At 49.1% G+C, this 27,480-nt stretch overlaps 2 protein-coding genes and 2 long non-coding RNA genes across 15 annotated transcripts in view; 2 read left to right on the plus strand and 2 right to left on the minus strand.

The window, feature by feature from the left end:
• The window catches only part of PBX3 (PBX homeobox 3), a 102,024-nt gene extending 98,657 nt beyond the window's left edge, over positions 1–3,367 (minus strand). For 2 of the 6 annotated variants that reach the window (XM_053996403.1, XM_053996408.1), the window contains exons 1-2: positions 2,245–3,358; positions 1,316–1,389 (exon numbers count right to left, since the gene is read on the minus strand). In XM_053996403.1, the coding sequence (XP_053852378.1) occupies positions 1,316–1,389; positions 2,245–2,441 (271 nt within the window). In that variant the 5' untranslated portion in view covers positions 2,442–3,358. Of the gene's footprint in view, positions 1–1,315; positions 1,390–2,244 lie in introns of all 6 variants that reach the window. The other 4 variants (XM_053996406.1, XM_053996404.1, XM_053996405.1 and 1 more) reach the window with 4 other exon arrangements.
• LOC128817679 (uncharacterized) lies at positions 1,239–2,056 on the plus strand. Its single transcript, XR_008440255.1, has 2 exons — positions 1,239–1,413; positions 1,766–2,056. It is a non-coding gene; the product is annotated as an uncharacterized LOC128817679 (long non-coding RNA).
• A 909-nt stretch (positions 3,368–4,276) lies between the features above and the next one.
• On the minus strand, positions 4,277–5,711 carry LOC128817763 (uncharacterized). The gene is made up of 2 exons (XR_008440280.1): positions 5,234–5,711; positions 4,277–4,452 (listed from the first exon to the last, which is right to left on the minus strand). It is a non-coding gene; the product is annotated as an uncharacterized LOC128817763 (long non-coding RNA).
• A 247-nt stretch (positions 5,712–5,958) lies between these two features.
• The window catches only part of MAPKAP1 (MAPK associated protein 1), an 83,377-nt gene continuing 61,855 nt past the window's right edge, over positions 5,959–27,480 (plus strand). For 2 of the 7 annotated variants that reach the window (XM_053996580.1, XM_053996581.1), the window contains exons 1-5: positions 6,257–6,297; positions 14,663–14,847; positions 15,616–15,939; positions 19,002–19,091; positions 22,777–22,925. In XM_053996580.1, the coding sequence (XP_053852555.1) occupies positions 15,681–15,939; positions 19,002–19,091; positions 22,777–22,925 (498 nt within the window). In that variant the 5' untranslated portion in view covers positions 6,257–6,297; positions 14,663–14,847; positions 15,616–15,680. Of the gene's footprint in view, positions 6,029–6,245; positions 6,298–14,662; positions 14,848–15,615; positions 15,940–19,001; positions 19,092–22,776; positions 22,926–27,480 lie in introns of those variants that run through there. The other 5 variants (XM_053996576.1, XM_053996575.1, XM_053996577.1 and 2 more) reach the window with 5 other exon arrangements.

Genomic DNA, 27,480 nt, shown 5'->3' on the forward strand with positions numbered 1-27,480 from the left:
TGTGGCTGACTACACTTGCCTTTCAAAACACTGAGGCTAAGCCCTCTGCAAATAAAGTGACCGAGGGACCTACGCCTGCCTCCTTAATTGAAATGAGCCTCCTGCAAATGTCTGAACACCGAGGGCAGGTTGCTCTCTGGCTCCGGAGCAGGACAGGCAAAGAAGTTTAGGGAAAGGCAGGAAACAAACACACAAGCCAAGGAAAGGGGTTACGAGCCGACCGAGGTGGAACGTACGTAGGTGGGAAGGGAGAGGGATCATTCCCCTTATCCCGGGTAATATAATGCAACATAAAGCAGAATCAATCTTAATATTCACAACACAGTCAATACCCTAGTGCTTAGCTGTCAGCAGGAACTGAAGTGGATCCCCGGTAGCAAAGAAACCCTTGGACATAAAGCACCATAATTCACAGAGAACCGCTCACTCCGGGCTCCACAGCTCAGATTTGCAATGATTTCACGTTGGGTTGTTTTCATCCAGTTTTATTTTTTCAGTGTGGAATTAAGCAGAACGTTATTGAGTATCACATAGAGCTAAAAAGCCAGGCAATGGCTTAAGCTATATGTGAATCATTGGCTATTCATTTTTAAATCCAGTCATAATAAATGTTTTTGTTATTGTTAAATGTTCTTACTATTGATAAATATTCTTGTTCTCATTAAATATTATTTTCACTAAATGTCTTTGTTCTCGTAATACAAAGCAGAATACTTTGCAAATTTTCTTCTTTAAACAAACAAACAAAAAATTCTATAAATTCAGTGATGTGAAAAAATTGCAAAAAAAATCTCCTAGATTGCCCACAAGAAAAGCACGGGGTTTATTCCTGTCGCGTTAATGTAGACGGGAAAAAAAAAAAAAAAAAAATCGCACTTTTGAGACGATTTTTGAGAATGTTGGCGTTTAAAAACACAGCGCCCGGGAGGCGCCGGAGCAGCGCCGGGCACAGGAGCGGGGTCGGGGCGCCCACGGCGGGGCCGCCTCGGGCTCGGCTCGGCGCTCCCGCCGCTCACAAAGCTCACGGTGCCGTCCCGGGGTTAAAGCCCGCGGTCACAGCGCCTCGGGATGTCTTTCACACACCGTCTGACGGTACCGCGGCAGCGCGGGCGCTCCGGGGCCGCGGGGGGGGCACCCCCGCGCCATTTCACGGCGCTCCCGCCGCCTCCCGAGCCGCCGGGTGCCCCCGGCCCCGCGGGGCTGCCCCGGCCCGGCCCGGCCCGGCCCCCGGCGGCGTGAGGGGCGCCGGGCCCGGCGCGGCGCCGGGCGGGAGCGCTAAGATGGCTGCGGCGGCGGCGGCGCGGGCGGCCCGTACCTGTTTTCTCCTTGATCTCGCAGAGGACGCTGAACAGGGCGGGTTTCATCCTGTGGCAGTTCAGGGCGTGTTTCCTGCAAGAGAGCACAGGACAAGCGGTTAGCGCCGGGCTCCGGCAACATGGCGCCTTCCCCGGCCCCGCGCTGGGGCCGCTCGCCCCCCGGCCGGGGGTCCCGGGGCCGCGGGCAGCGAGGGCCGGCCGGAACCTCCCTCATCCCGCTCCGCTTCCATGCGGAATTATCTTTGTGCAAACACCGCCCGAACGAGGGGGAAAAACCACCCCCCTCGTCCCCGTCCTGCGATATTAGAACTGATTTATTAAGGAGATTGGGGAGGAGGGGGGGGGGGGGGGAGGTGTACAGAGTTAACATTGTTTTTGTATTTATCGTGATTTAATAGAGACAGGGTTCGGTTTGGGTTTTATTCACACGCACACACCCTCTCCTGCAGCAATATCTGGTCAGATTTATAATTCATCTGCTGCCACTTTGAGACAAGAAAAGAAAGAAAGAGGCAAAGTTGTACTTCGAGGGATGGCCGGACAGACAGACGGACGGACGGCGGCGCAAAGGCCGGTATCCACCGGACAGTGTCCAGCGGGAACGGGCAGGGACCAGCCACAGCCTCCCGCGCACCACAGTGACGGCAGAACCATCGCATACTTCTACATTTATCAGATCTATTTTTTTTTTTTTTTTTTTTTTTAAGGAAAGAAATCATTAAATAGCAACTTGGCTCTGCCTTGGCTGCTGGTAATTTCTCTTACGGCCCCAAGAAGTTGCTCTTAATTGTGAGACTCCGGGTCTCTGCAGAGGAGCAGGAAGGAGAGAAACAAAAACCACACACACACACCAAAAATAATTAAAAAAAAAATAATAATATTAATAATAATTTTTTTAAAAGACAAGGTTTAATTAGACGAAACCAACTTTGCTTGTGCCTCATCCAGGCTTTGGTCAGTGATGGTCATGATCTGATGGAGGATGTCGCCGATGTCCTGCTTCCTGCCGTCGCCGTCAGCCCCTTCGTGTCCGTGGGGAGGCGGCAGGGCCATGCCCCCCTGCACCGAGTGCCCGGCCAGGTTCACGCCGGCCAGAGTCTGCAGCATCCTGGACTGATCGTCCATGGCTCCGGGCCGGGCCGCGCTCCGGGCGCTCACGGCAGCGCCTGCCCCGCTCAGTCCCAGTGCCGCGCTCCCGACCGCGCTCTGCACACACACCACGAAAAAAGGGAAAAAAAAAAAAAAAAAAGCCAAACAAAACAATTAACAAAAAAAAAAAAAAATGTAGTATTTGTGTTTTGACCGGATCTCAGCTGTTTATTCCACTCTCTTCTCCTTCCCAGGGCAGTAAATCACTCTCTTCTTTAGTTACAATCTTCTTTCATCATCATCATATTGGTGCCTCGGATAAATGAGCTGAGCAGATTTCTGTGAGGTTTTCCTGGTACAATCTTCCTCCAAAGCTTTTTTTTTTTTCCTTTTTTTATTTTTATTGTTGCTTTTTATGTCTTTCCCCACTTGTCCAAAAATCTTCTTTGCAAAAATTTAAAAAAAAAAAAAAAAATTAAATGCAAAATCAAAAAAAGTCGCTTTCAAATCCTTCAGAAGTTGGGAGGGTGCAAACAGCAAAAACCACAACAAACCAGCGAACACCCCCACCCCCAAATTGCAACATAAAAAAGCCAAGAAAACAAAATCACAGAGGGAAAAAAAAAAAAAAATTAATCGCCCTCCCCCCCAAATAACAAACGATCCCAAGTCTGTGCACGGGGGTGAGACAGCAGCAATCAAAAGTTTGAACTTGTGCAAAGAAAAGAGCGGAAATAACGGGGAAAGAACTGTAAAAAAATTAATTACACACTCTCTGCAAAGCAATGTGCAAAAATATCGGCCCGCCGGAATTTATGAGCCCCGCGCCCGGTGCCCGCGCGTGTTTTATGTTGTTTGATGGCCGCTCCGGTGAGGGATTGACAGGCTGCCAACGCCACTCACTCACCGCAGACGTGTCACCCTGTGAAGGAGCCGAGCGGCGCGCGAGAGGGAGCGGAGCGCCGGCCCCGCCCCGCCCGCCGGCCCCGCCCCGCCCCGGCCCCGCCCCGCCCCGCGCGGGGCCCCGCCCGCCCCGCTCCGCGCGCGCGGCCCTCCCGCCGGGCCCAGCGGCGCCCGCGCTCCCGGGGCGGGCGGGAGGGGCCGGCCTCGTGCGAGAGCGACGGGCACGGCGGCCAATCGCCGCGCGAGGGGGCGGGAGCTGGCGGCGGCCTCGGCCAATCAGCGCCCGCAGGGTGGTGCCGTGCCCGCCCGCCCCAGCTCGGGCCCCTCCCCCGGCCGAGGAACTTGCGATTGGGCCGTTCGAACGGCGGCGTGGGCGGGGCGAGCGGCCCGGGCCCCGCCCCCGTCGCCGTGGTGACGGCGGGCCGGGCCCGCGCGGTCCCTCCGGGCCAGCCCCGGTGCCTCCCGAACTCCCGGGGGAGGCCGGCCTGCCCCGGCAGCTGCAGCCGTGCGATGGAGCCCCGGTGCCTCCCGAACTCCCGGGGGAGGCCGGCCTGCCCCGGCAGCTGCAGCCGTGCGATGGAGCCCCGGTGCCTCCCGAACTCCCGGGGGAGGCCGGCCTGCCCCGGCAGCTGCGGCCGTGCGATGGAGCCCCGGTGCCTCCCGAGCTCCCGGGGGAGGCCGGCCTGCCCCGGCAGCTGCGGCCGTGCGATGGAGCCCCGGTGCCTCCCGAACTCCCGGGGGAGGCCGGCCTGCCCCGGCAGCTGCGGCCGTGCGATGGAGCCCCGGCGCAGGATGAAGGGTCCCGGGCCGGTCTGTCGCGGCCCGTGCCTTGAGCGTGTCCCCGCGGACAGGCTGCGGGACCGAACAGGAGCCTTTGGCACAGGCCACGGCTCAGACCGCGCGTTACCGGGGGTAATTGCAAATTATCTTTTTGTAACGGGAAGAGAAAAAAGCAGAGGCAGCAAGGGTAATGACTTCACTCTCTTAGGAGGTTTCCTGTAGATCGTTGCCGCCCCGCCTCAGGCTGGCCTCACGCCGGGCACTGCCCCGCTCGCTCCAGCTTCCTGCAGGCCTGCTCCGTTTTGCTCACACTTTGGGGGTGTCCAGCACTGCTGCCCCCACTGAGACCTCTTAGGGAAGCCTCCTGTAGGTGCAGTGGAGAGGCACGGTTAAAACCATCCTCAGTTTGCTGTATGTGCTGTGTCCGTGATGGACAGTGCCCGTGGAGCCATGCCCAAACTCGGCCCTCATCCCCTGACCTTCCTGCTGGGCTGGCTAATGCCTCAGGCTGGGCACGGGCCCGGCAGAGCTCCCAGCCCCCCCAGCCCCAGCTGGCATCGCCACCCCACGCCCTCACTTGGGCCCTGGACGTCACCAGAACCCTTTAACCAGCTGGCTGGGGCCACGTATGGCTCGTGCAGATGGAGATGGCTCCTGCTCAGCAAATCTGTGCTCTCACTGTCCCCCTCATGCAATTAGTAAATTCATTCACATTTCAATTACTTTACATCTTAGTTACTCCACCATTGTCTGTCTTGAGCCAATGAGTTTTCAGGGTCGTCCAGTTTTACTAAGAACGCTACCCCAGAGGCATTCTAAATTGGTGTTATTGTGAATATTTCACGGATGCACTTGCATTTGCCCCCTGAGGGTGAAGTGTCACGGATGGAATGGCAAGTTCTCCTAGCCCCTGACCCTGCCAAACCGGACAGGGCTCCCTGGCTCCTGCAGGGACCTGCTTGGCCTCACTGCATCAGCGCAAAGCTGCTGCTCTGGGTGATTCCTGGTACTGCTTTAGGAGGCTGAGTCCAGTCACTCCAGAGCTCTGGGCTCTGCCAGCTGCAGCCAGGCACTCCCTGTGACATGCCCTGTGCTGGGGCAGCTCCAGCTCGTGCCCTCACTGCACTCTTGCCAGTCACTGGTACCTGCTCCTCACAGGCCCTTGGTGGCACTTGTGCCATGCTGTCCACGCTCCCTCTCGAAGGCAGCTGTTTTCTGATGTGTGCAGCTGCTGAGGCTGCCACGTTAGGCTTTCCTCAGGGATTAACAAGTCTCCTTACTTCCACGGGAAACTGCGCAGGCTGCACCAGCAAGTCCCGAAAGGTGACAGGGACACACGGCCAGCAGGCCAGGAACAGGAACGCTGGGAACAGCCGGGACACTGCAGCTCCAGGAGGCCGGAGGTGGTGGCCGGGCGCCCCTGCCCAGCCGCGGAGCGCCGGATGACCCGGGGACACTGCTCAGGGCCTCGGGCACGGGCGGCGCTCGCTCCCTGTCCCGGGCAGCAGTGACCGCGTGTGCCGTTCGTCCCCTTCGCGTTTGCACACCGAGCGCTACCTGCGTGCCCTGCTTTAAACCCACCACATAAACACAAACGTCACAGTGCTTTTAGCAAGAAACCGGGAATAACACTGGCGCGATCCCCGTGAGAAAAGCCTGCTGTGTGTCACCGTGCGGCACCGGTGAGCGCCGCTCGGCCGCGGGCGGCCCCGGTACCGACCCGGGGGCATCACGGCCGTGCCCGCCGGAGCCCGCGGCCCGCTGCCGTGCCCGCCGCCCGGCCCGGGCCCTCCCGCGCCGCCGGTGCCGCCGCCCCGCCCGTTCCGCGCCGTCATTTCCGCGGCCGCGGCGCTTCCGGGTCGCGCGCGGCCCCGCGCCCGTTCCGCCGGACCCGGACCCGGAAGCGGCTGCGCGGCCCCGCGGCGGCGGCGGCGGCGCCGGTAAGTGCGGGGCGGGGGGGGGGGGGGGGGCGGTCGGGGCCGCGGCCGCCCGCGCTGTCAGCCCCTCGCAGGGCCCCCGCGGGATGCCGTGACCGGCGGCAGCGGCTGTCAGCCTGCCCGGGACGCGGCTCGGGGGCACCGGGGCTCCCCGGGCGCGCAGGCGGGGCCGCTCCCGCGGGGTGTCCCGGCGGCGGGGCGGGAGCGGCGCAGCGCGGGGCAGACGGAGCGGGTCTGGCGAGCGTCCGCCGGCGATGGGTGGCGGGGGACAGGTGAGTGCGGCTGGAGCGGCAGGGACCGGCACGGTCCGGCAGGAGCCCCCGGGATGCCCTGGGGATGCCCGCGCCCCGCGGGAGCGGCGGGCACACGGCTGCCGTGCGGCCTCCGGCCGGGTGCCGGTCGCTCCATCCCAGTCCCCGGTCACACGCCCCCTGTCCCCGTGTCCCGGCCGCTCCTGCCGGCCGCTCCAGGTGGGCGCTTTGAGCGGGATCACACCCAAATGCCTTTCTGCAGGGGGCTCTCGGTTCTGCTCCCGCTTGCCAGCGCCATCAGAACCGTGGACACCGCAGGGGAGCGGGAAAGGTGGCCAGGAGATGCAGCAAGGAGTTGATTTCTGTGCTAGTGGAAGTTTGGTAGTTGACTAAACAGAGATGCCAGAGCCAAGCTTGGATATCCTGAGTGTGTTCTACACGATTTTAGGCGTCGGGGCATTATCAGGTAGATGCAAGACTGGGAATTAGACTCTCTCAGTTACTTTTCCAAATTCAGAACAGCTCCATTCACGGACACTTTTTGGGTTAGATTAAAAATAAATTGAGATCAGCATGTACGTATAGACCTGTACAGAAATAACTGAAGCAGGGAGAACCAGTTTAGTCCATTTCTGTATCAGTCATATTTCAGGTCTTTGTTGTAACACCCTTTCCTCATCTGTTGGTTAAATTTTCACCCAATTGCAACATGTAACAATTAAAAATAACAACTAACAAATGTTAAAATAACAAGTAACAGCTACATTCTTGTTGTGCATTTCCTTTGGATCAGTGAAGGCCTCTGCAGGTGGAGCAGCCTGGCACAGGGATCTGTGTTATGCGTTCTGTAGCACGAAATTTTCCCGACCATTTGAAGTTGTGGGCGTGAAAAGCACACACCTGTATGGAAAGGTCAGTTATGGCAGCACGTGGCACAGCACATGAGCTCACAGCACATACTGCTCACATCCCCAGGTAGGAGCAGCCCGTCTCCCATATGGTCACTCTTTTTGGAGATCACACAGTCACCGAGGCTGGAAAAAGCCTCTGAGATCATCGAGCCCAGCCTCTGACTCGCCACCCCCCGTGTCAACCAGGCCAGAGCACTGAGTGCCACGTCCAGTCATTCCCTGAGCACCTCAGGGCTGGTGGTTCCACCACCTCCCAGGGCAGCCCCTTCCAACCCTGACAACCCTTTGTGTGAAGAAATTCCTCCTGATATCCAGAATTCCTTCTGATGTCCAAGGGCAAGTGACACTGGCTGAGAAATGGGGATGGAGCTCAGGCGCTGGAAGGGGCAGGTTGGAGCTGTGGGGGCAGAGCCCGGGGCTGTCAGTGCTGGCAGCGATGCTGCTCACACCTGGGACCTGCTGTGCAGGGAGGAGCTGCCTCAGGGGCGCTTCTGTGAGTGCCTCTGACACAGACTCCAGGCTGTGTTTAATGTTAACTCTGTGTGTGTGTGAGCTGAGGAGCTCCATCACACTGTGATGCCTTGTTGCTCACTGTCTGTCAGCTCAGTTTCGTATCCCAGACTGCAAAAGGGCAATCCCTACCTTGTTTGCTTATTGCCTGAGAAGTGTTGTATCTAAATCCATTCTTCTGAGAGCATAACAAAGCTCCTTGAATATGGTTTGTGTGCTCTTGAAAGAGACGGACCCAAAATTAAAAGCCAGAGGAACAGGGATTCATCTTTTGCTGAAGAAATGTGAATCTGTTCAGTTCCATTTGACATAAAGTCCCAAAGGGGCTGAAGGTCTCGGGCATCTTTAAGTAGGTCTGATCATCATGAGTTTCTTAAGTCAGAAGCAGCTTGTGTGCTGCTATATTTAAAAAATAAGATCATGATCATGTTTTTAATGCAATAACCATATTTACATGCACTCAAAAGTGGAATGGCAACAACCTAAAGAAACTGACAAAGACCAAAGTGTTTGTTTTGACAGGTGCTGCTGTTTAAGGCACAGCCCCCTGCCTGGCAGTGTCAGAGCAGCCTCCGTGGTGCTGCTGCAGAGCTGTGCAGTGGCTGTGCTGCGAGCCCCTGGGCTGGCTGGACCTGCATCGTGTCCCCAGGCCCTGGGCCTTTGTGTATGTAAAACCCAAAGAGAGTAGCATCTCTCTCAGTAGCAAACAGGTAAAATGGTGAAGCTTTCTGGTTCTGGTTTTTTTTTTTTAAGATTGAAGCTTGTATTAATGTTTATGAAATTTATTAGGTTTTTTAGGCTCTTGAATATCACACTGAGAATTGTGAAAATAGAAGCTCTAGTCTGATATTCGAGCACTCCTAGCCTGTTCTTTCATTCTCCACTCTACAACAAGATATTTTATTTATCACAGAACCCAAGAGTGGTTTGAGTTGGAAGGGAGTTCAAAGCCCATCCAGTGCCACCCCTGCCATGGCAGGGACACCTCCCACTGTCCCAGGTGCTCCAGCCCCAGTGTCCAGCCTGGCCTTGGGCAATGCCAGGGATCCAGGGGCAGCCCCAGCTGCTCTGGGCACTGTACCAGGGCTGCCCACCCTGCCAGGGAACAATTCCCAATTCCCCATATCCCATCCAGCCCTGCCCTCTGGCACTGGGAGCCATTCCCTGGGTGCTGTCCCTCCATGCCCTGTATATGGTGTCTCTCCATCTTTCCTGTAGACTCCCTTCAGAGGCTGGAAGGCTGCATTTGGGTCACTCCTGAGCCTTCTCTTCTCCAGGCTGAACAATCCCCATTCTCTCAGCCCTTCCTCACAGCAGAGGTGCTCCCTCCATCCCTCTAATCATTTTTGTGGCCTCCTCCAGACCCACTCCAACGGGGTAATGGCCTAATGAACATTTAGGAATGTTCAAGCTCAGCAAATTGTCTTCAAAGCATTTTAGGCATATGAGTGACAGAAAGTGTTCCATGGAAAAGCACCTTTGTTGAAAGTGTTCCTTCCCAGCTGTCTGTGCAAAAGTCCATCAGCTTCACCTTCTCCTGGACAGGGACTGCTGTTCCCCCGGAAAAGAGTGTTCAGCAGGAATAAAAGTGAAATGAACGTTATGTGTTATTTACAAGGCCCTCTGGTTTTGTTTTGCTGTTTTAAAGCCAGCAGCAATTAAGCCTCAAACATGAACTCAGAGATATTTTTCCTGGCTAGGGATTCTCCCGCACACGTGCTGTGGAATTGGGTCGGGGGGCTCCGGGGTTGTGGGTCATCCCAGTGTGACACCACAGCTGTGCTGTGTGTCAGGGAATGCCTGCAGACAGCGTGAAAAACCAAGCTTAATCAGAGACATTAAAAATTAAGCGAAGTGTTTGCACGTATTGAGGCGAGGCAGAGCCCGGGCAGGACGCGGCGCTGGGAGCCTGGATCCCAGCGTTCAGCACAATATCTGAATGAAAAATGACAACACTTTGTCATCTGTTCAAATTGATATTGCACTCTCGGCAGTGACAGCTGAAAAGGCCCACAGGTGCCATATAAAGAGGTGACCATGTTGTCATATTTCATTTAGGCATCCCTCTGCAAAGCCATAATTACCTAATTAGGTTGTTAATTAGGAGATTAGCATTTCGCTATATTGATAGAATGCTCTTTGCAGGCATGAGTCTAGATACAGATTTGTCTGCCCTAATTTATAATCTCTGCGTTTTTTATACTTATTTATTTGCTTAAAATCTTGATGCAAGATTTCTCAGGTTAGCAGAGAATCAACTTGTCTGCAATTAAACAAAGATTTGACAAAATCAGGAAAGAGAAGAGTGAATACTCCCCATACATACCCCAATATTTTTCCCCCCTCTAAAGCTCAGTGATTAAAATATTGGAATTGGTGTTATTTGCATCCTGATTAGTGTGACAACAAAAGTATAGCCAAATTCCAAGCAGTTCAAAAATACAGAGCTAATGCCAGATTGATTTACAGGTCTGGAAAGGAACAAATAATTTGTTGGAAGTTGTGTGTAATGTAGTGTTTGCTCATCATAACTTCCCAATTCCAGTCTCTCTTGTGAGAAAGCCTCTTTATATGACTGTAAATTATTATTTCCTTTTTAATGATAGGACCAGAGTGTGAGTGACAGCTTCTGCAGATAAGTATTCACTCTTAAATGCACTTGAGCTTTTGCTGAAACATAAACTTGAATGTTCGTATATTTCAGTTCACTTTCCTTTATCCTGCCTGCCCAGGACCTGTCTGTGTTTGAGGGGGTTGATTATTTTTGCTGCTGCAAATGCAGATAACCAGAACCATTTCTTGTGCAATTGCATACAGAAGTTGGCTGGGAAATTATTTCATATAACCTGAATCATAAATTTTGAAGTATGTTCATGCTGTCCTGCTTATATGACGCTGGGGGAAAAATCAATTTTTAATTCTAATCTGCCTATCTTTTTCATTAGTTTTTAAAGATCACTTTGAAGAGCTATAGTCAAGGAGGTGTTTGAGTACAGGGACTGTGGAAGCCCTTGACTGATAACATGACCTGCATTGGTATATAATTTTTCCAGCTTTTGAGTTTGTTAGCAATTGTCTTGGATCCAAATTGTACCTTCCACAAGTTGTGTCTTTGGAATGCTTTTGTTTACTTTGAATAGGGCTTTAATTGTTTATTACTTCCTTTAGGAGGATAGTCAATTTAAACAATATTAAAACAAACAAACAAAAAACCAAAACCAATCTACAGCTTTTCAGAGCATGAGGAAAGAAGCTTACTTTTATAATTTAGAGAGGAAGATACATGGTAGGAGTTGGCTTGAGAGTTTTGTGGAGAATTTGAAACTGCTTTTAGCCATTTGAAATGGAGGCCTCTTAAACATTCAATTAAAATTGGTGGAACTTCAAAGTTGTAGCTTTTTCCTGCAGCAGAACATTTTTAGCTGCTGACAGCTTTCTCTGATTTTATTGTTTCTTGGAGCTTATTTAGAGGTCTCTGTATTTCAAAGCATGAAAAGCAAAAATATCAACTCTTCACGTGAGGAAAATGTTTCCTGTAAGATGCCATAGAAAGGTGGCACTGGCTTGTCATTTCAGGGACACGTCCTTGAGTCAGAAGTGTGCTGGTGGCACCACAGGGCTTTTGGTGGAGCTGGAGGGTTCTGACCTGGAGCCTGCGACCTTTCGGGGACAGGTACAGGGTGTGAAAGTGGCTGCTGGCTCTGGTGTCACCTCACCACGAGAAATCCGTAGTTCTGCTGGAAAATGTGTCAGGACCTGCAGGAGGGAGCGGGGCTGGGGGCAGTGGGTGGCAGAGAGGGGCCCTGCCCCACTGCTGGCAGCTGTGGAGGTGAGACACGGCTGCCCCGGCTCTCGTGCTGCTGTGGTGTGGATAGTCTCAGTTCAGTCAGAGAGAAAAAGAGAAAGATTTTTCCCAGGCTTAGCCTGGCAGAAATCTTTCTCTTTTTCTCTCTGACTGAACTGAGACTATCCACAGTGTGGGGCAGTGACAGGGACGAGCCACCTTGCGCTGGGCAGTGAGAGCGAGGCATTGTGTCAAACTCCACTGTGTTCATTTAAAAAACCCCAGGAAATCCATTCCAAAATAGCTGCGTTTTCCCCAAAGTGAGGAAAGCTGCACTCAGCATTTTTCAGGCTCAAGGTCAAACGTTTCCCCTGCAGACAGCAGTGAGCAGGGCTGGCACATGGCTGCAGTGCCCCCAGTCAGTGGGTCCAGCACGGAGCGTGGTTCCAGCTGTGCCTGCTGCTGTCTGCGGGATGGATGGGGGGCATGGCAGCCGTGAGGTTTAGCTTGTCCTTTCCCCTAATCCCACACTCGCTTTGATACCTCGTTGTCACCTCGTGTAGGTTAACATGCAGGTATGATACTCTGTGTGGGGCGTTTGGTGGGGAAGCAGCAAAGCCAGACAATCTTTATTTAAATAATTGCAGTACATCAAGCGAGCAGGAGGGTCACAAGAACAGTTAACATGTGGTGATGATGAAGTTGCCTCCCGAAATTCAGCTGTGTGTTGAAGGTACAGCCTGCATGGCTGCAGATCCTTTTCCAAGACCTTTGTGTCACCTCCTGGCAGCGGAGTCGTTTGTTAGCGCGCTCTGCATTCCTCATTGTGCGCGGGGTTATGAATGAGCCTGATCTGCATAAAGGCCTGCTTCCCTCGCTGGGAGAGCCCATCCGTGCCATAAATACAGCCGTGGGGTGCTGCCACAGGAATACTGCTGATAAAAATAGGAGACTGAGATGCAGCTGTCTGATGCTGCCACAAAGTTCCTGCGAATCGCGGCGAGGCGCTCAGCCTCTTGATGGTGCGGTTGGACACCTTTGGGGACGTTCTGTGCCTGCACCAGGCTGCTGGGGGGCTCTGCTCCCCAGGGCCTCGGGGCAGAATCACAGCAACGGGGCCAAGAAGGGGAGGGGGAGCATTCATTCCTGGGGTGTCGGTCAGACAATGTGCAGAAAGTTAGATAGGTGAATAATAAAGATCAGAAGAAAGTGAAAATCCCTGTCCACCTGTGTGATGATCACGGGTGTTTGCCACTCAGTACATCATGGAAACCACAGCCTGTGTATCCTGTTGTACAGAAATACCAAACTCTAAAATTTTGGAGATTTCACACTGCTCTCTTCAGTTTTAGTTTTTGCACAGAGTATGTTTGACAGCTGCCTGTGAAGCGCTTTATTCAATGGTAGAATATTATTTATATAGTGCAAGTATTAGAAGAACATTTATTTTTTGTTTACGATTAAAGAATGTATAAGGTGCTGATGCTTTGCAGGTCCCTGAATTCCGTTGCATTCGGCTCCTCCCTGAGGATGTGGTGATGGTGTGTGGGTGTAGGAGTGCAGAAGGGCTGTGCTGGCAGATCTCAGCAGATCTAGACGTTGATTTGGGTCTGTGATTTTGCTGGAACCTTCAAGGTGTTTGTGTAAAGGTTTGCAAAACTGATCTTTGCTTCTTTGTGTTCTTCTCTCTTAGTGGAAGTCACTGCTCCTCAGAGCAGGTCTGTGCCTTTATCAGCAGGAGAACTGGTTAGAATTCTGTAGGCTACAACTACTAAATATGGCATCAAAACCTGGACTGAATCTGGGGGTCTGAACTTTTGTTTGTTTGTTTTTTGAAGGATATTAACTGTTAAGAGAGTTTCCAGTTAGCATTAATATGTTGAGAAATGAGCTTTAATGTACCTTTTTGAAAATTCTGAAGAGGAGGAAATAAAAATATGTGTGTGTTAAACTTGTGTAGAATTTCCAGCACTTTCTCAGCGTTCAGGTTTATGGGAAAGGCAGTTGCACATGTACAGTTGGGAAGAAGCTTGGCTGATTTAGCACACAACTGTTAATGGCAGGAAGTCGGGGTGCAGAGTATAAAGGTAAAACTCTCGCATCTGCTGTTACATGTTGTTAACTCCCTCAGCAGACATTAAATCATTTCAAGTACAATAATAGTGTGGGAGGTAAATTAACTAACCATTAACAATCTTATAAATACACAATTAACATGCCAACATTTATATGACACATTGATGGGGCAGCAGTAATTTTTGATTGGGAGTTTGCAGACCTTTCCGACGCCTGAGGCTGTTGCTTATTTAAACAAGTTTTTGCCAATTGCAGGTACACGTGGCCTTTCCTAATCAGTGAGTAGAAATAATTCAATTTAAAGAACATTCTCCACATGTGTTTTGCCATGTCCATAAGCTGTACTTGGGTGTGTCTGTGTTTTTCAAGCCCCACTGTGCTGGTCACACTGGTGCAGGGTCAGAGCCCTGGACACATCAGTCCTTTGGGTGGGACATTTGCCTTGTGGCCTCTCCCTTGGAGGACAGTGAGAACTCCCTCAGGAGCAGCCCTGCTTGCTTTGATGGAAAGAGTCAGAAAATTAAAACAGAGTGTGGAGTTGCAGTGCTGCTGAGGCTGGCAGGAGCCTCTGGAGATCCCATCCAAACTCCCACCTCCAGGCAGGGCCAGCAAAGCTCAGGCTGTGCCCAGTTGGGCTTTGAGGGTCTCCAAGGATCCTGCTGGAGTGAATTTCACAAATAGCATGATTTATGGGGACATAAAAAGGGGACATGGCAAAATGCATTTGCTGGTTCAGGACAAGCCTGGCTGGTCCTTTCTGTCCCTTCCCTCTGTTAAAACATCCCAGAAGGCCAGCTGCCTTTAGCAGATTTTCATGGGAAGTGGCTTTGTGTGATTTAGGCAGCAATTTTGCAAGCAGCAAGGACAGGAGATTGCTGGTGTTTCTGAGTTCAAAATCCCAAACACACACACACAGCTCTGTAAAGTGTTTTCCTCTGGTTGGAAAAGCAGTGGGCATTTCAAACTTCTGGAATTTGCATCTAGTCTTGCCCTGTGTGTGGGCTCACACCGAGCCCCCTCAGGTGGAGGTGTCCCCACAGCTCGGGCTGCTGCTCACTGATGGACTCGCTGCATGAACAGGAATAATTATTTTTTTTCTTTTTAGGTTATTTTCAGCAGGTAATTTTTTGATCCAGCTCACCCCACAGCTCCACTGCCAGCTTTGGGAGATGGTGGAATTCCTGGAACAGGTCAGGCAGGGCATGGAGCTGCCCCTTTCAGAGTCAGCCCGGGCTTGAATTAGATTGGCATCACTACAAACCCACAGCTACAGAAAAATCAGATAACAATGTGAGCGTGGTTTGGGTTTTGTGGTTTGGGTTTTTTTTCCCTTTTCCTTTTTGCCCTCTACTTTGTTTCAAAAGGCCACTTGAGTGCTCTGAATGAAATATCTTAGGTAAGTGGCAATTACTGTTCTTAAAGTGCTTTAGAGCTCAGGCGTGTGGTATTTGGTCACAGAGCTTTCCGTGTTACAGCAGTTGCCCTGTGTGAAGCACCATGCAGCAGCAGATGTTCAATATTCTGCCCTGAGACACTAATCTCTTCATGTTTAAAGCTTTTCCTGGAAATACAAAACCTGAAGAGAGTCTGTAATAAGTTACTCAAAAAGTTGGTGTGTAGATGCAGAAGCAAAACAGAAACACAGTTATGGTGGGTGAAAAGAAATCCAAAACCCCATCGGTTTTGTAAATGGATTAGTTGGAATAGGCAGATGTTTCTGCTCTGGATTCTCTTGCCATCCTCCTGTGTGCAGCACTGTGGGGTGTTTTGGCTTACAGCAGCCATGTGTTGTAGAGTACTGGGGCCTGTCTGTGGGGATTCTTGTGTTCCATTGTCCTGGGACTCAGGTTCCAAGCTGCCCTCCAGAAACCCCCTGTTCCTTAAACGGATCTCAGCAATGGATCTCAATGTGGCATAAGTAAACTGGGGCAGAACGAAACAGTTTAAGCAGAATTAAACCCCAAGTCAGTCAGGGTCACATCCCAAATAGTGCCCTTCGGGAAGGGGGGTTTGAGCCCTTTGTGCTTGCTCCTAAAATGTTGCGTATGCTATTTCTAGGTTCGTGTGTCCATGAAGCAAGATGGAGAGGAGATAGTACAGTGAGGTGGTGGCCTTGTGACAGAATGGCTTTCCTGGACAACCCAACCATTATCCTGGCTCACATTCGGCAGTCGCACGTGACCAGCGATGACACGGGGATGTGCGAGATGGTCCTGATCGACCACGACGTGGACCTGGAGAAGTTCAACCCCCCCTCAGCATTTGGGGACAGCGGCTCAGAGCCCCAGGGCAGCAACGGGGACACTCAGGGCTACGTGTACTCCCAGTCAGTGGACATTACCTCGAGCTGGGACTTCGGGATCAGGAGGCGGTCGAACACAGGTGCGTGTGTCTGCAGCAGCACTGCCCTGCAGGCCCGGCCTCCCTGAGCCTGCCTGGCTGGACAGACCAGGGCCTGACAGCTTGGTGTCTGTCAAACTCCTTTGGCAGTGCTGAGCCCCTTTCACAGAAGGATATGTAATGATTCAGATACTTTAGTGTGCTGTCAACTGAGCCTTAATTGCTGTTTTACCTATTCCTGTACAGGGGAACATTGAGGTAGTCAGTTTTATATATATAAAAAAAATTCAAATTGTGGAGACATCAAATCTAAATCCAAAGTGCATGAACAGTCTTTGATATCTCTATTGTTACTGTCTGGAGGGGTGTTAACTTTTGAACAGGATAGTTATTTTCTGAGAAAAAATCTGCCTAGTGAGGCATCAAATGTATTTGTTATAAAAGAGGGGAATGAAGTTTGATGTGAGCCAGCAAAGGGAATGATTTGTCTGTATTTTGTCTCTTAAAGTTTTATTTCTGAGAAAAACCTTGAGCTAGGGTTTAAGGTACCAGATTAGGAAGTTTAAGGGTGAACACCTTTGCAAAATACACTCATTTTGTCATGACTGGCAGAAAGCTCTGCCAGGTGGTGTTTCATACAAGGGATATCCAGACTTCTGCTTAGACCTGAGGAACATCATGAACAGGAGTTCTGTGAGGTAAAATACAGATGAGAAGGTTGGTGTGCGGTGGTCAGTAGTGACCTCTATTTTCCTGTTTCTGTATAGTTTTTTAAAAATGATTTCTGCAGGTATTATAACACCACCTAGAGCCCAGAAAGCACCTCTGTGCTCTGCTTCTCCAGGAAAACGTGTGTGGTGTTGGAGATACGGAAATGCCTTTTACAAGGAGGAAGTTGTGAGAGGTTCCAGAAAAGCTGGGGCACTGATCTCCTGTGGCAGAGTGAGGTTTGGAAATAACCTGAGATTACAGCCCAGCCTGGCAGGAGGGTGTGCTGGCAAGCCAGGCTGCCCTGGGGCTGGGCCAGCTCATGAGGAACGAGAGGCAGAGTTTGAGAATTTATAGAATTACTCCAGAAAATGATTCTGAGGGATCACTACACCCAGGGAGCAGACTGATGGAGTAATCCCCATTTGAATTTTAGTTTGAAGTCATTTCAGGTGCCAGCTGGGGGCATATTCTAAGCTCAGGGGAGAGGGCAGTGCCAGGGGCTGGGTGTGGGTGAGCAGCAGAGTGCCCAGGCCAGGAGCAAAGGCTCAGCTCGGGGCTGACCATTGGTGAAACCACAGCTGCCCTTGGGCAGCCACCAAACTTTGGGTTTGTCACACCCAAAACTGTCCCTGGCTGCCTGTGCCAGCGAGCCCTGAGTCATTCACACTTTAACAGGTGCTGGCCATTCCACCTGGTTTGGCACTGCTGCAGCACAGCCCCACGCTGAAATGGTCATTTGTGATCAGCTCTAGGTGGAGCAGGGGAGTCGGGGAGGTGCTGACTGTGCTCTTGGACATTTGTTTTGTCAGGGGGTGGAAATATCAAACAGGATAAAAACGTGCATTATCTTGTTTCTAGTCTACGGTTTTTGTTTAATTCTTTGTTTACCTGTTCATCTAAGGGATCTTTTATGATATTAAAATATTATAATATTATTTATTTATATTTTCTTATAGCTCGTTTGGAAAGAAAGGGTTTTGGAAGGCAATTTTGAGTTACAGTGTGGGCAGTAACTAGTACAAATGTGGAGCTTTTCTTTCAGAATAAAATACCTATGCTACAGCAGTGTTTTCCCAACATTTAAACTTATGAGAAGGGATATTTTTCTTATTTCATTAAGAGGAAGCTACCTAGAGGTATTCAGGTTCTAGCATTGTGTTTTTAATGGGAGATACTTATCAAAGTCCCCATTTGTGCTTGTACCTTAAACTGCTTGCTACAGCTGTTAAACTTCAAAGGAGTATTTTTTATCAGTTCCCTTATTGACAGTTTTTATGGGGAAAAAAATAACTTCCTTGTCCACAATTCAGTTCAAAGACCTAAATGTAAAAGAATAATAACAGACAGGATAGAAAATATTTATTAATGTTTTTCTAATTGCTGAAAAGGCTCAGGGAACTCCACTTGTATCCAAAAATTGTCAGAGTAATTTAGCATTTTAGAATCTCTTCTACAAACCCATTTTAGTTAATGAATTATCTCAATACATCAAAACTGCTAATATGTGCAGCAAATTGTTTCCTTTGGGGATCAGCACTGTTAGTTCTACTTCCCTGGCTAATCTGCTTATTCTGAGTAGATGACATCAGTGCTTTCTTGGGGTCATTGTCTTGGGTGGCTTCCATCAGGTTTCTTCCCCAAGGAAGCTCCTACTGTTAACAAAAAAGGTAATTTAAGTTGTTGTCTGGTACCCCGGGCTGCAAGTTCTTTGGTATCAGAACTATTTGGGGCTTTTTTCCCCGACCATATTTTGAAGATGGAGTCAAAATATATGTAAAGAAATATTATATTCATTTTAGGATTTGACTAATGTTGTGAAGATACAAATCATTTATTTTACTACCTATAAACTGTTTCAGCCTACTGAAGAAAAAGCTGTGCTAATTTATATCGCTTTGACATTTTATAATTTTCATGATTTTTAGATAAAGGATTTTATATTTAAAACTTTAATAGTCTAGTCTGAGTTCATTTATCTTTAATTTTTGAAACGGGTAGAGTAATTCATAACAGTAATTTTATTCCTGTAATGTAATATTCACTTCAGTTCATTTGTGCATTAAAATTCCTTTAAGACCGTTATTAATGATTTATATAATGAAATGTCATATTAATCACAGAAGTTTTCACATTTTATTATTCTCTTCCATGTTAATACTATCTTTATGATCTCTATTAATGTTTTATATCCTCTAATTTCAATTATAAATCAAGAACATTTTCATGTTTTTGTTGGTATTTGCTTTTCAGGGGTGCCACCTTTAAAATTTTATGACTTTTCCCCCTACATATGCAGTATAAAACATCTTTATTCATATAAAGGTAGTTAATTATGTCTTTGTTTATAGTAAACTTTCATTGACAAACTTATAGTTGTAATATTTCTTTTCAAGCTCAGAGACTGGAACGTCTGCGGAAAGAGAGACAAAATCAAATAAAATGCAAAAACGTTCAGTGGAAAGACAGGAATACTTCTTGCTCAGGTAAAAGAAAATCTCTTTTGTTTCCCTGCTGTGTGTATCCGTGCCTTTGCCGGTTCCAGCGTTTGCAGTGTGCAGCTTTCCCCAGGGTTCCGGAGCACACGGGCAGTGCCAGTTCTTGGTGCTGTCCCGGGTGCCAGCCGGGCCAGGCGCTGCCCGGAGCTCACAGAGCCCGGACAGGAGTCACACCCACTTGGGCTGTGCACTCCTGGGGTGGGTCCTGCCCCCCAGGCACCTGTGGGGCTGGGCTGGCTCACCTGGGGGCTCTCAGAGGGGCCTGGGCAGGGCAGAGCCCTCGTGGCGCTGCGGCGTGCGGGGACAGGTGTGGGGACAGGACACAGGGACAGGTGTGGGGACAGGTGTGGGGACAGGACATGGGGACAGGTGTGGGGACAGGTGTGGGGACAGGTGTGGGGACAGGTGTGGGGACAGGACATGGGGACAGGTGTGGGGACAGGTGTGGGGACAGGTGTGGGGACAGGTGTGGGGACAGCACGGGGACAGGTGTGGGGACAGGTGTGGGGACAGCACGGGGGACAGGTGTGGGGACAGGACACAGGGACAGGTGTGGGGACAGGACATGGGGACAGGTGTGGGGACAGCACGGGGGACAGGTGTGGGGACAGGTGTGGGGACAGGTGCGGGGACAGGTGTGGGGACAGGTGTGGGGACAGGACACAGGGACAGGTGTGGGGACAGGTGTGGGGACAGGTGTGGGGACAGGACACAGGGACAGGTGTGGGGACAGCACGGGGGACAGGTGTGGGGACAGGACACAGGGACAGGTGTGGGGACAGGTGTGGGGACAGGTATGGGGACAGGACACAGGGACAGGTGTGGGGACAGGTGTGGGGACAGGTGTGGGGACAGCACGGGGGACAGGTGTGGGGACAGCACGGGGGACAGGTGTGGGGACAGGACATGGGGACAGGTGTGGGGACAGCACGGGGGACAGGTGTGGGGACAGGACATGGGGACAGGTGTGGGGACAGCACGGGGGACAGGTGTGGGGACAGGACACAGGGACAGGTGTGGGGACAGGTGTGGGGACAGCACGGGGGACAGGTGTGGGGACAGGTGTGGGGACAGGTGTGGGGACAGGCCGTGGCTCTGCCCAGGTGTCTGCACTCCCAGCACAGATCAGGGTCTCCAGGGCACTTCCCAGCCACTTCCAGCAGCGTTTGGTGCCATGGAGGATTTTGTAGAGTTTATTTGTATAGAGTGGTTTTGTAGCTACTTCTTTAGATAAGGTGCAAATCTTAAGAAATAAAGGGTGTATGTATGATCTACTTAAATGCAAGCATAATAAATGCTGGCTTGGCTTATCTTGCCTTTCCTTGGTAAAACTATTATCACTGATTTCTCAAAAAATATTAAATTCTATTTTTGTTAATTATATAATTAAGTATTTGTGACTGGATGTTCTACATAGTTTAAATTGTAGTGTATGAAATTACAAATCTGTCTCAATTTTCCTATTTTAGACCTCAAGCTAGTTTCTATTTCTGTTGTATTTGACAGACATTCAAACCTTTGTATGGTTTGTCATGCCTACTTCTTTCAGAATTTGTGTATATCTTAATGAGGTCCCTCTGTAATCTCCCTTTTTTTGCCTAATTCCTCATATCTCCGTGGCTGTCACTTGCAGAATGTTTTCCAGCACTCTGATATCTTTTTCAGAGGAGTGAACAAAGCTGCTCACACGAGCAGCACGGTCGCACTAATCCTTAATTCAGTGTTCAGCTGTGTTGGATACCCCTGTTAATGCATTCTGAAATGTTTTTGCCTTCCTCCTTCTGTAAGCAGAGCTGTAGGTTTTAAAGGTTAATCTACCATAACCTCCAACTCTTTGCTCAGTATTTTATAGCACTTGGCCAGTGATGGTGCAGATCTCCCCTGTGCCTCCTGCACTCTGAGCTGGCTCAGGCTCGGGCTCCTGCTGCTCCCGGGGGTCCTGGGGGCTTCCCCCCTCATCTGTCTCCAGCAGCCCCCCTTGTCCCCTCTGAGCAATGCGCTGGATCAGTCCCTGCCTGCTGCAGAGCAGATTTAAATAAAAAAATAAGTAAGTTACACAAGAACTCCAGGCACTCGGGGCTGTTGGCAGAGCTGGTTTTCCTTCTCAGCACACTGAGGTCTGAGTGCTTCTCCCTTCCTTGCACAAACAACACTGCAGCAGGGAGAAGGAGGAGCCCTTCAGGATCTCCTCTGTACCTTTACATCGTCCATTCCTTCATTTCAGAGCATATAAAGTGCAAATTAACAATGTGTCAAGGAAATCCTTCCAAAGTCTTGCATTCAGCCCATACTGACATGCAAGACATGCAGAATAGCTGTAGATAAAAACTTGATTTTTCACCTGTACGAGTAAAACCATTGCATTGGATTCCAATGTCCTTTCCAAGAGCCCAAGAATTATCAGTTGAAGGTAATACTCCAGCATAATGCTTTAGATTAAAAAAAAAAAAAAAAATCAGTTACAAGAGCTTGTTGAAAAACCAAAACAACCTAATGGAGTTAAAGTGGCCACATTGAAAGGGATTAAATCAAGCTTTTTTGGTTAATTGCAGCCTCTCACAAGCCCGCTGGGGATCTCTCAGTGCCAGTATTTAGCACCTCTGCCAACTGCCTGAATTTTAAGGCAATCTGCTGATAAAAATAAATGGAGCTTTTGACTAGTTATCATTTGACAGGTTTTAATTTTGCACTCTAAGAAATGAAGCAGGTCCCTGCAGATCAAGTGCCGGGTCATTCCCTCTTGGGAACAGTTCCATTTCCCTGGAGAAGCAAGATGGGATCTGTGAGCTGTGGGGGAAGCCCAGGGCAGGAGTGCTGGGCTGGCAGGGGTTGATGGAGGCTGGGGGCTCTGCAGATGAGAGCCCTTGGCACTGATGTGCTCAAGCACCCCGGGCTCTGTCCTGATTTCACAGTGGCCTTGTAACAAAAGAAGTCCCATTTTTTAGGGTTTTTTAAAGTATGCCTGTAAATTGGAAGTTGAGCTGCTGCTGGAAATTCAGCTGTGCACTTTCTTCACATAAAAAGGCTTTTATGAGCCTTCACAGACCACACAAAGACCTCCTGAACCTGCATCCCCTTTGTCTTCAGAAAGCTTTTTTGTTTTTATTGTTCAGACTGTTGATCTGGAGTGGTGGTTTCAGGTTTGACATTTTTATGAGGGGAGGCCGTATCCAGTGCTCCATGAGAAGTAAAAGGTGCAGAGCTGATCCTGGGGGCTGGGGGTGGTGCCAGGGCTGCAGCTGGCAGTGCCACTGCAGGGCAGTGCTGCTGTCCTGTGCAGGCTTGTGGCAGCTGTGCTGCTCCTGTGGCAGCAGCTCCTTTCCTTCGTGTTCCCTGCTCCTTTGGGAGCAGGTAGGCAAGCAGAGAGACCAGGAATGTGTCATTCTCTTCATTGTTCTCCTGACTCGAGTGGGTCTTGCACTGATCAGTTCTATTCTCTGTGTAGGAAAAACTCACCTTTTTCTCAGCTTAAACAGGAGCATCATTCAGACTTCTTAGTGGTTTCATGTCTTTGGGCTATGAAAGAGTGGTGGCAGATCCTGCCCTGCTGAAGCATTTGTTGGTTTATTTATTTGATTTTGTGCCCTCTCTTATGATGTTATCTCTCTGTGGTGAGCAGCAGCCTCTGTACATCTCCTCACACGATGCCTCTAATCTCTTTTCTGATCTGCAGCAGAGGAGCTGAGCTCACTGTTTGAGAAGAAGAATTTTAGGGTGAAATCCCCGTGTTCTGGGAAGCAGTCCATCCTCTCTGTGCGACTGGAGCAGTGTCCCCTGCAGCTCAACAACCCCTTCAATGAGTACTCCAAATTTGATGGCAAGGTGAGTGGCCAGGGGGTTTGGTGAGGGGCCAGGGGTGCCCTGGCAGGGCTCTGCTCCTGTGCTTTGACTTGGGCAGCCTCCCCTGGACTTTATGGTGGCCATCAGGTGTTGGCAGTGCTTATCTAGAAACAAGCAAGGGCAGTGGTTCCAGGTTCAGTAGAACCATTTCTCCTGTTTCCATTACAAAATTCTGGAGTGAGGATGAGGCTTCTCTGCCTTGCTGTTTCCTCCCCCAGCAGGTCAGTGAGGTGAACCTTTGTTGTGACAGAGTCCTGGCACGCCTCTCTAGAGGTGACAATGAGACCCTTTGCATAAATGATTGATTATTTGGCATTTAAAAAAACCCCAAAAGTGTTCTGTCTATCCACATCACAGCACTTGCTGAATATTCCACGATTCTTTCTTTGTCCTCAGTGCTCTACTGGGATTGGGAGGAGCCGTGGTCTGTTTTGAGGGTGGAAAGCTGAAGTGTCAGTGGGTAGGATCCAAGGCCAAAAGAAGCACTAATCAATGTATTTCTGCACAAGTGCTGATTTGTGTAACACAGGGAGCAGACTGGCTGCAAACCTGGCAGGTCATGGGGGTCAGGCCGTGGATCTGATATTGCTCAGACTGGAGGATAGATGTCTTCCCTGGACTCCACAAGTGTCTGATCTTCTTCTCTGTCATCAACTCTAGAAACTGAAATATAAACTTTGATGTGATGGATCGTTGTCATATTGTTCCAAAACAAGTATAAATACTCCTCAGATCTGTTTTCTACTGGATTTGTTTGTGGAGTCTCCTGTGGGAGGATGGAGTTTGAGCTTCATTACCATCGTGATGGAAGAATTTCATATTCTGTTAGGTGTTCTTCAAGTGGAAAGTCAGATCTGTAATTCCACTGACATTTCTAGGAGTATCTGGAATATTTGTGAAATGCTAACCTTTAGACTATGAAGTTCACGTGCAAAAGCTCCTCTATTGTGATTTTATATTTATTAGCATGTGGCAATTAGTGCTGACCCAGGTTTTCAGAATTCCTGGCCTCATTAATGAGCGACAGCAGCACTTGCATGCTGACAGCACCAAGAGGCCTTTTTTCTAAACTCTGGGTTTGTTCTTCTTGTGCCACAAAATTTCAGTTGGGCAAACATTTAAATGAGCTCTCATGTCATGTATAGGGGAAGTAAAAATCAAATACTTCTTTATTAAGAGAATTCTGTTGTAATTCAGTCAGAAACTTGAGATACTTCAGCATTTTTCCCTCCCTCTCTGATAATCCAGGCTAATCTTTACTGTATCAATTGTAGTTGTCTATAATGCACATCTTAATTTCCACCTATGGAAGTCAGATACATTTAGCAGGTGCTTGGGCCACTGGAAGCAAGCTGCACTCTGCCTGTCAGTTTGAGAGGTGAAGGAAATACCTCAGTGTCACTCAGCTGTGATTTGCAGGGTCTGATACGAATTATCTCAGTTGTGATCTGCAAATCAAAATCCCTTCTTTACAATCCAAAATAATTGAATGTGCATTTTGTTAGAGTATAATCTCACTCTATTAATTTTAACACCATTGTTTCTATTACTCTGTTAGTGTATCAATAGTTTGCATATAAAATTTATTCTCTATGGCTCTATATTATCTAGTTTAATGCTTGGCTGACCATCTGAGGTATAGAAGAAACATAACTCCAGTTGTGAGTTATTTTACTTCAGTTCTCATGTATTTTCAGTCAGTAAAAATACCAAAAATCATCCAGCTTTTAAAAATTATTTTTAATGACATACCACATGTCTTGAATTTATTTTTATTGATAATAGATTAACAGTATTTCACAGAAATAGAATTCTTTCAGGGAATAGTGCATGACTTATTTACATAATTAACAGAGCCGTGTATCTCTGGGGGAAATGGTACATAATTGGGGAGAGGCAGGGGGTGAGGAGGGGCTGGGGGCCTAATTAAACATGTCTTAAAAACACCCTGCTTAATTATGTATTTACTCAGGGGGCCACAGTGGCTCTCGAATCTTTGAGGCTGTAGCCAGGCCTTTGGTTTGTCCCTGCTGCAGTTTGGTAGGTTTCAGGTTGCTCAGTAACACTCATTTTTGGTGCCTGGGCAAGCAGCAGAGCTCAGATGGGGCTCTGTGCCCCTGTCTGTGCCCCTGCCCTGGTCCCTGGCCTGAGATCCCATCCAGCCATCCTCCTGAGATTCCATCCATCCTCCTGAGACCCCATCCCTCCTCCTGAGACCCCATCCCTCCTCCTGAGATCCCATCCCTCCTCCTGAGATTCCATCCATCCTCCTGAGACCCCATCCATCCTCCTGAGATCCCATCCATCCATCCATCCATCCATCCATCCATCCATCCATCCATCCATCCATCCCTCCTCCTGAGACCCCATCCCTCCTCCTGAGATCCCATCCCTCCTCCTGAGCTCCCATCCCTCCTCCTGAGATCCCATCCCTCCTCCTGAGATTCCATCCATCCTCCTGAGATCCCATCCCTCCTCCTGAGCTCCCATCCCTCCTCCTGAGACCCCAGCCGTCCCCCTGAGACCCCATCCCTCCTCCTGGCTCCCCTTCCCTCTGCCCCCTGTGCTGTTTTCAGCTCAGCAGCTCAGGCAGGCCCTGCCATGTGCTCTGGTGCCAGCCACGCCAGCGTGGGCACTGCTCACATCCTGCACGTGTCTCCTGCCAGATTTAGTGTCTCTTTCATAACCACTTCTGCGATTTTATGAAATAGTAAAATTTTAAAGCACTCTAATTTCTTCCTGTGCTGATCACTTCATTAATTATCAAAACAGTAGAGAATATGGCTTGTGAATTATAACTGAGTGGAGGCATTCTCAGCAGCTCAGGAATCCACACAACTTGCCCCACCACTACCCAGGACAGATTCATGGTTTTCTGTATGTTGCAAAACTTTAGCTCTTAACAGAAGCCACACATACAGTAACTCTTTCTTCAAGTTTTCCCTTAAATAGTTAAAGCAAACCTCAGCTCTGGACCTGTTTTCATGTTTTGCAAAGCACATGGGTTGTACTTCTTGGTTAATAAATATTATATACTCTTTCTAAAAATGTTTTACTGAAAGAAGCTTTAGTTCTTTGTAATTCCTTCAGGTGTCATTTGAATAGAAAATTACTTGGAGGCTGAAGAAATCACTGGCCAAATTGATTTATTTTGTCTGCATGCAAATTAAATTATCACCCATTTGATAAATAAATTTGTGTATATTTCTGCCTACAGGACTTGAAAAATCAAGTTTTGACTGTTTATTGTTCCAACTTGCTGAGTTTTAATTAAGTTGGGGAAAAAAGGCTCGGTGTTAGACAGGGCTGAAAGTCCTGTGCAGGTGCCACAGGTGCCACACAGGAGTGCAGTGACTCAGCTGAGATTCGCCGTGTTCAGGCAGGACAGAGGTGCAAAGGGATCAAAAATGTAAGGAAGGAATTGTCTGCCTCCAGAGTCAGCTGGGGTTATGAGGCCAAAAGCCTTTCCTACAGGCAGACCCGATGTTCTCATGATATTTTTATTTCTGCTTTCATGACTAGCTGCAAATGGAGGTAGAAGGAAGTTTGGCTTTTCTGATCTTGTGGAGTTCTCTGGTGTTTGCTTGACTGCTGGAGATAATTTAACTGAAAATTGGTCAGTGTAATTTTTGGGTGGACAAATGCTAAAAATCCTTTGGTGAAGAATGATGCCTCTGTAGTGCCACAAGGTTTCTTGTGGCTAATTTTGGTAATGGGTTAAAAAGCAACAATTTCTCATGTAGCAACTGTTTTAAAAATGATGCTGTAGCAGGCATGGGGGAAGGGATAATTCATGAGTGCTAATTGCTTGGCTGTTAATTTTCATAAGTGTTGATAGAAGCAGTTCCTTAAATTAAACTTTGTTTAAAATGTATCAGGGGAAATATTCCACAATGTCGGGCCCGAAGTGAAAATTAATATGAATGCTGTGGCAATTAACACGTACTGGTTAATAGCTTTTAGCAGCATTTTGGGATGATAGTCCTTAAATACATTTTTGCATGCTGCTCTTGTTTCAGTCTTGTTTGACTGTATGTCTGCATAATCACGAACAAATGTTTTCCACAATCCCCAGTTTTAAATAGCTTTACTTAAAGAAAGTCGATAAAGAACTTAAGAAAGAAGCAATACTGCTTTAATTAAAATGGAAAATGTGTAAAAGAATTAATCCAGGATTAAGATCTCTGTGTGGAAAAAAAAAGCTTTTTTTATATTTCAGTGTTTTGCCCCTAAGCTGAGTGAAAGGATTCTCATTTTAATCCAACCAAAATAAGTTTGCATAGGGGCTCTTTGTAAAGCATTTGCTTGTTCTGCCAGTTGTAGTGGTTTACTGCACGCTGCTCCCTGGACTGGAGAATTGCTGCTGGGACAGTCCTGCTGTGCTGTGCTGGGGCTCACTGGTGCTGCTCCACGTGCTCAGTGTCCCTCTCTGTGTGGTCATATATAGCACATAAATATTATTCCAGGAAGAGTATGGGATACCTTCCTGCCACTCCCATATTTCCATAGGAATTCCAAAATTTGCAGCTCAGAAAGG

Source organism: Vidua macroura, chromosome 21, assembly GCF_024509145.1.
Source record: "Vidua macroura isolate BioBank_ID:100142 chromosome 21, ASM2450914v1, whole genome shotgun sequence".
NCBI classification, from domain to species: domain Eukaryota; kingdom Metazoa; phylum Chordata; class Aves; order Passeriformes; family Viduidae; genus Vidua; species Vidua macroura.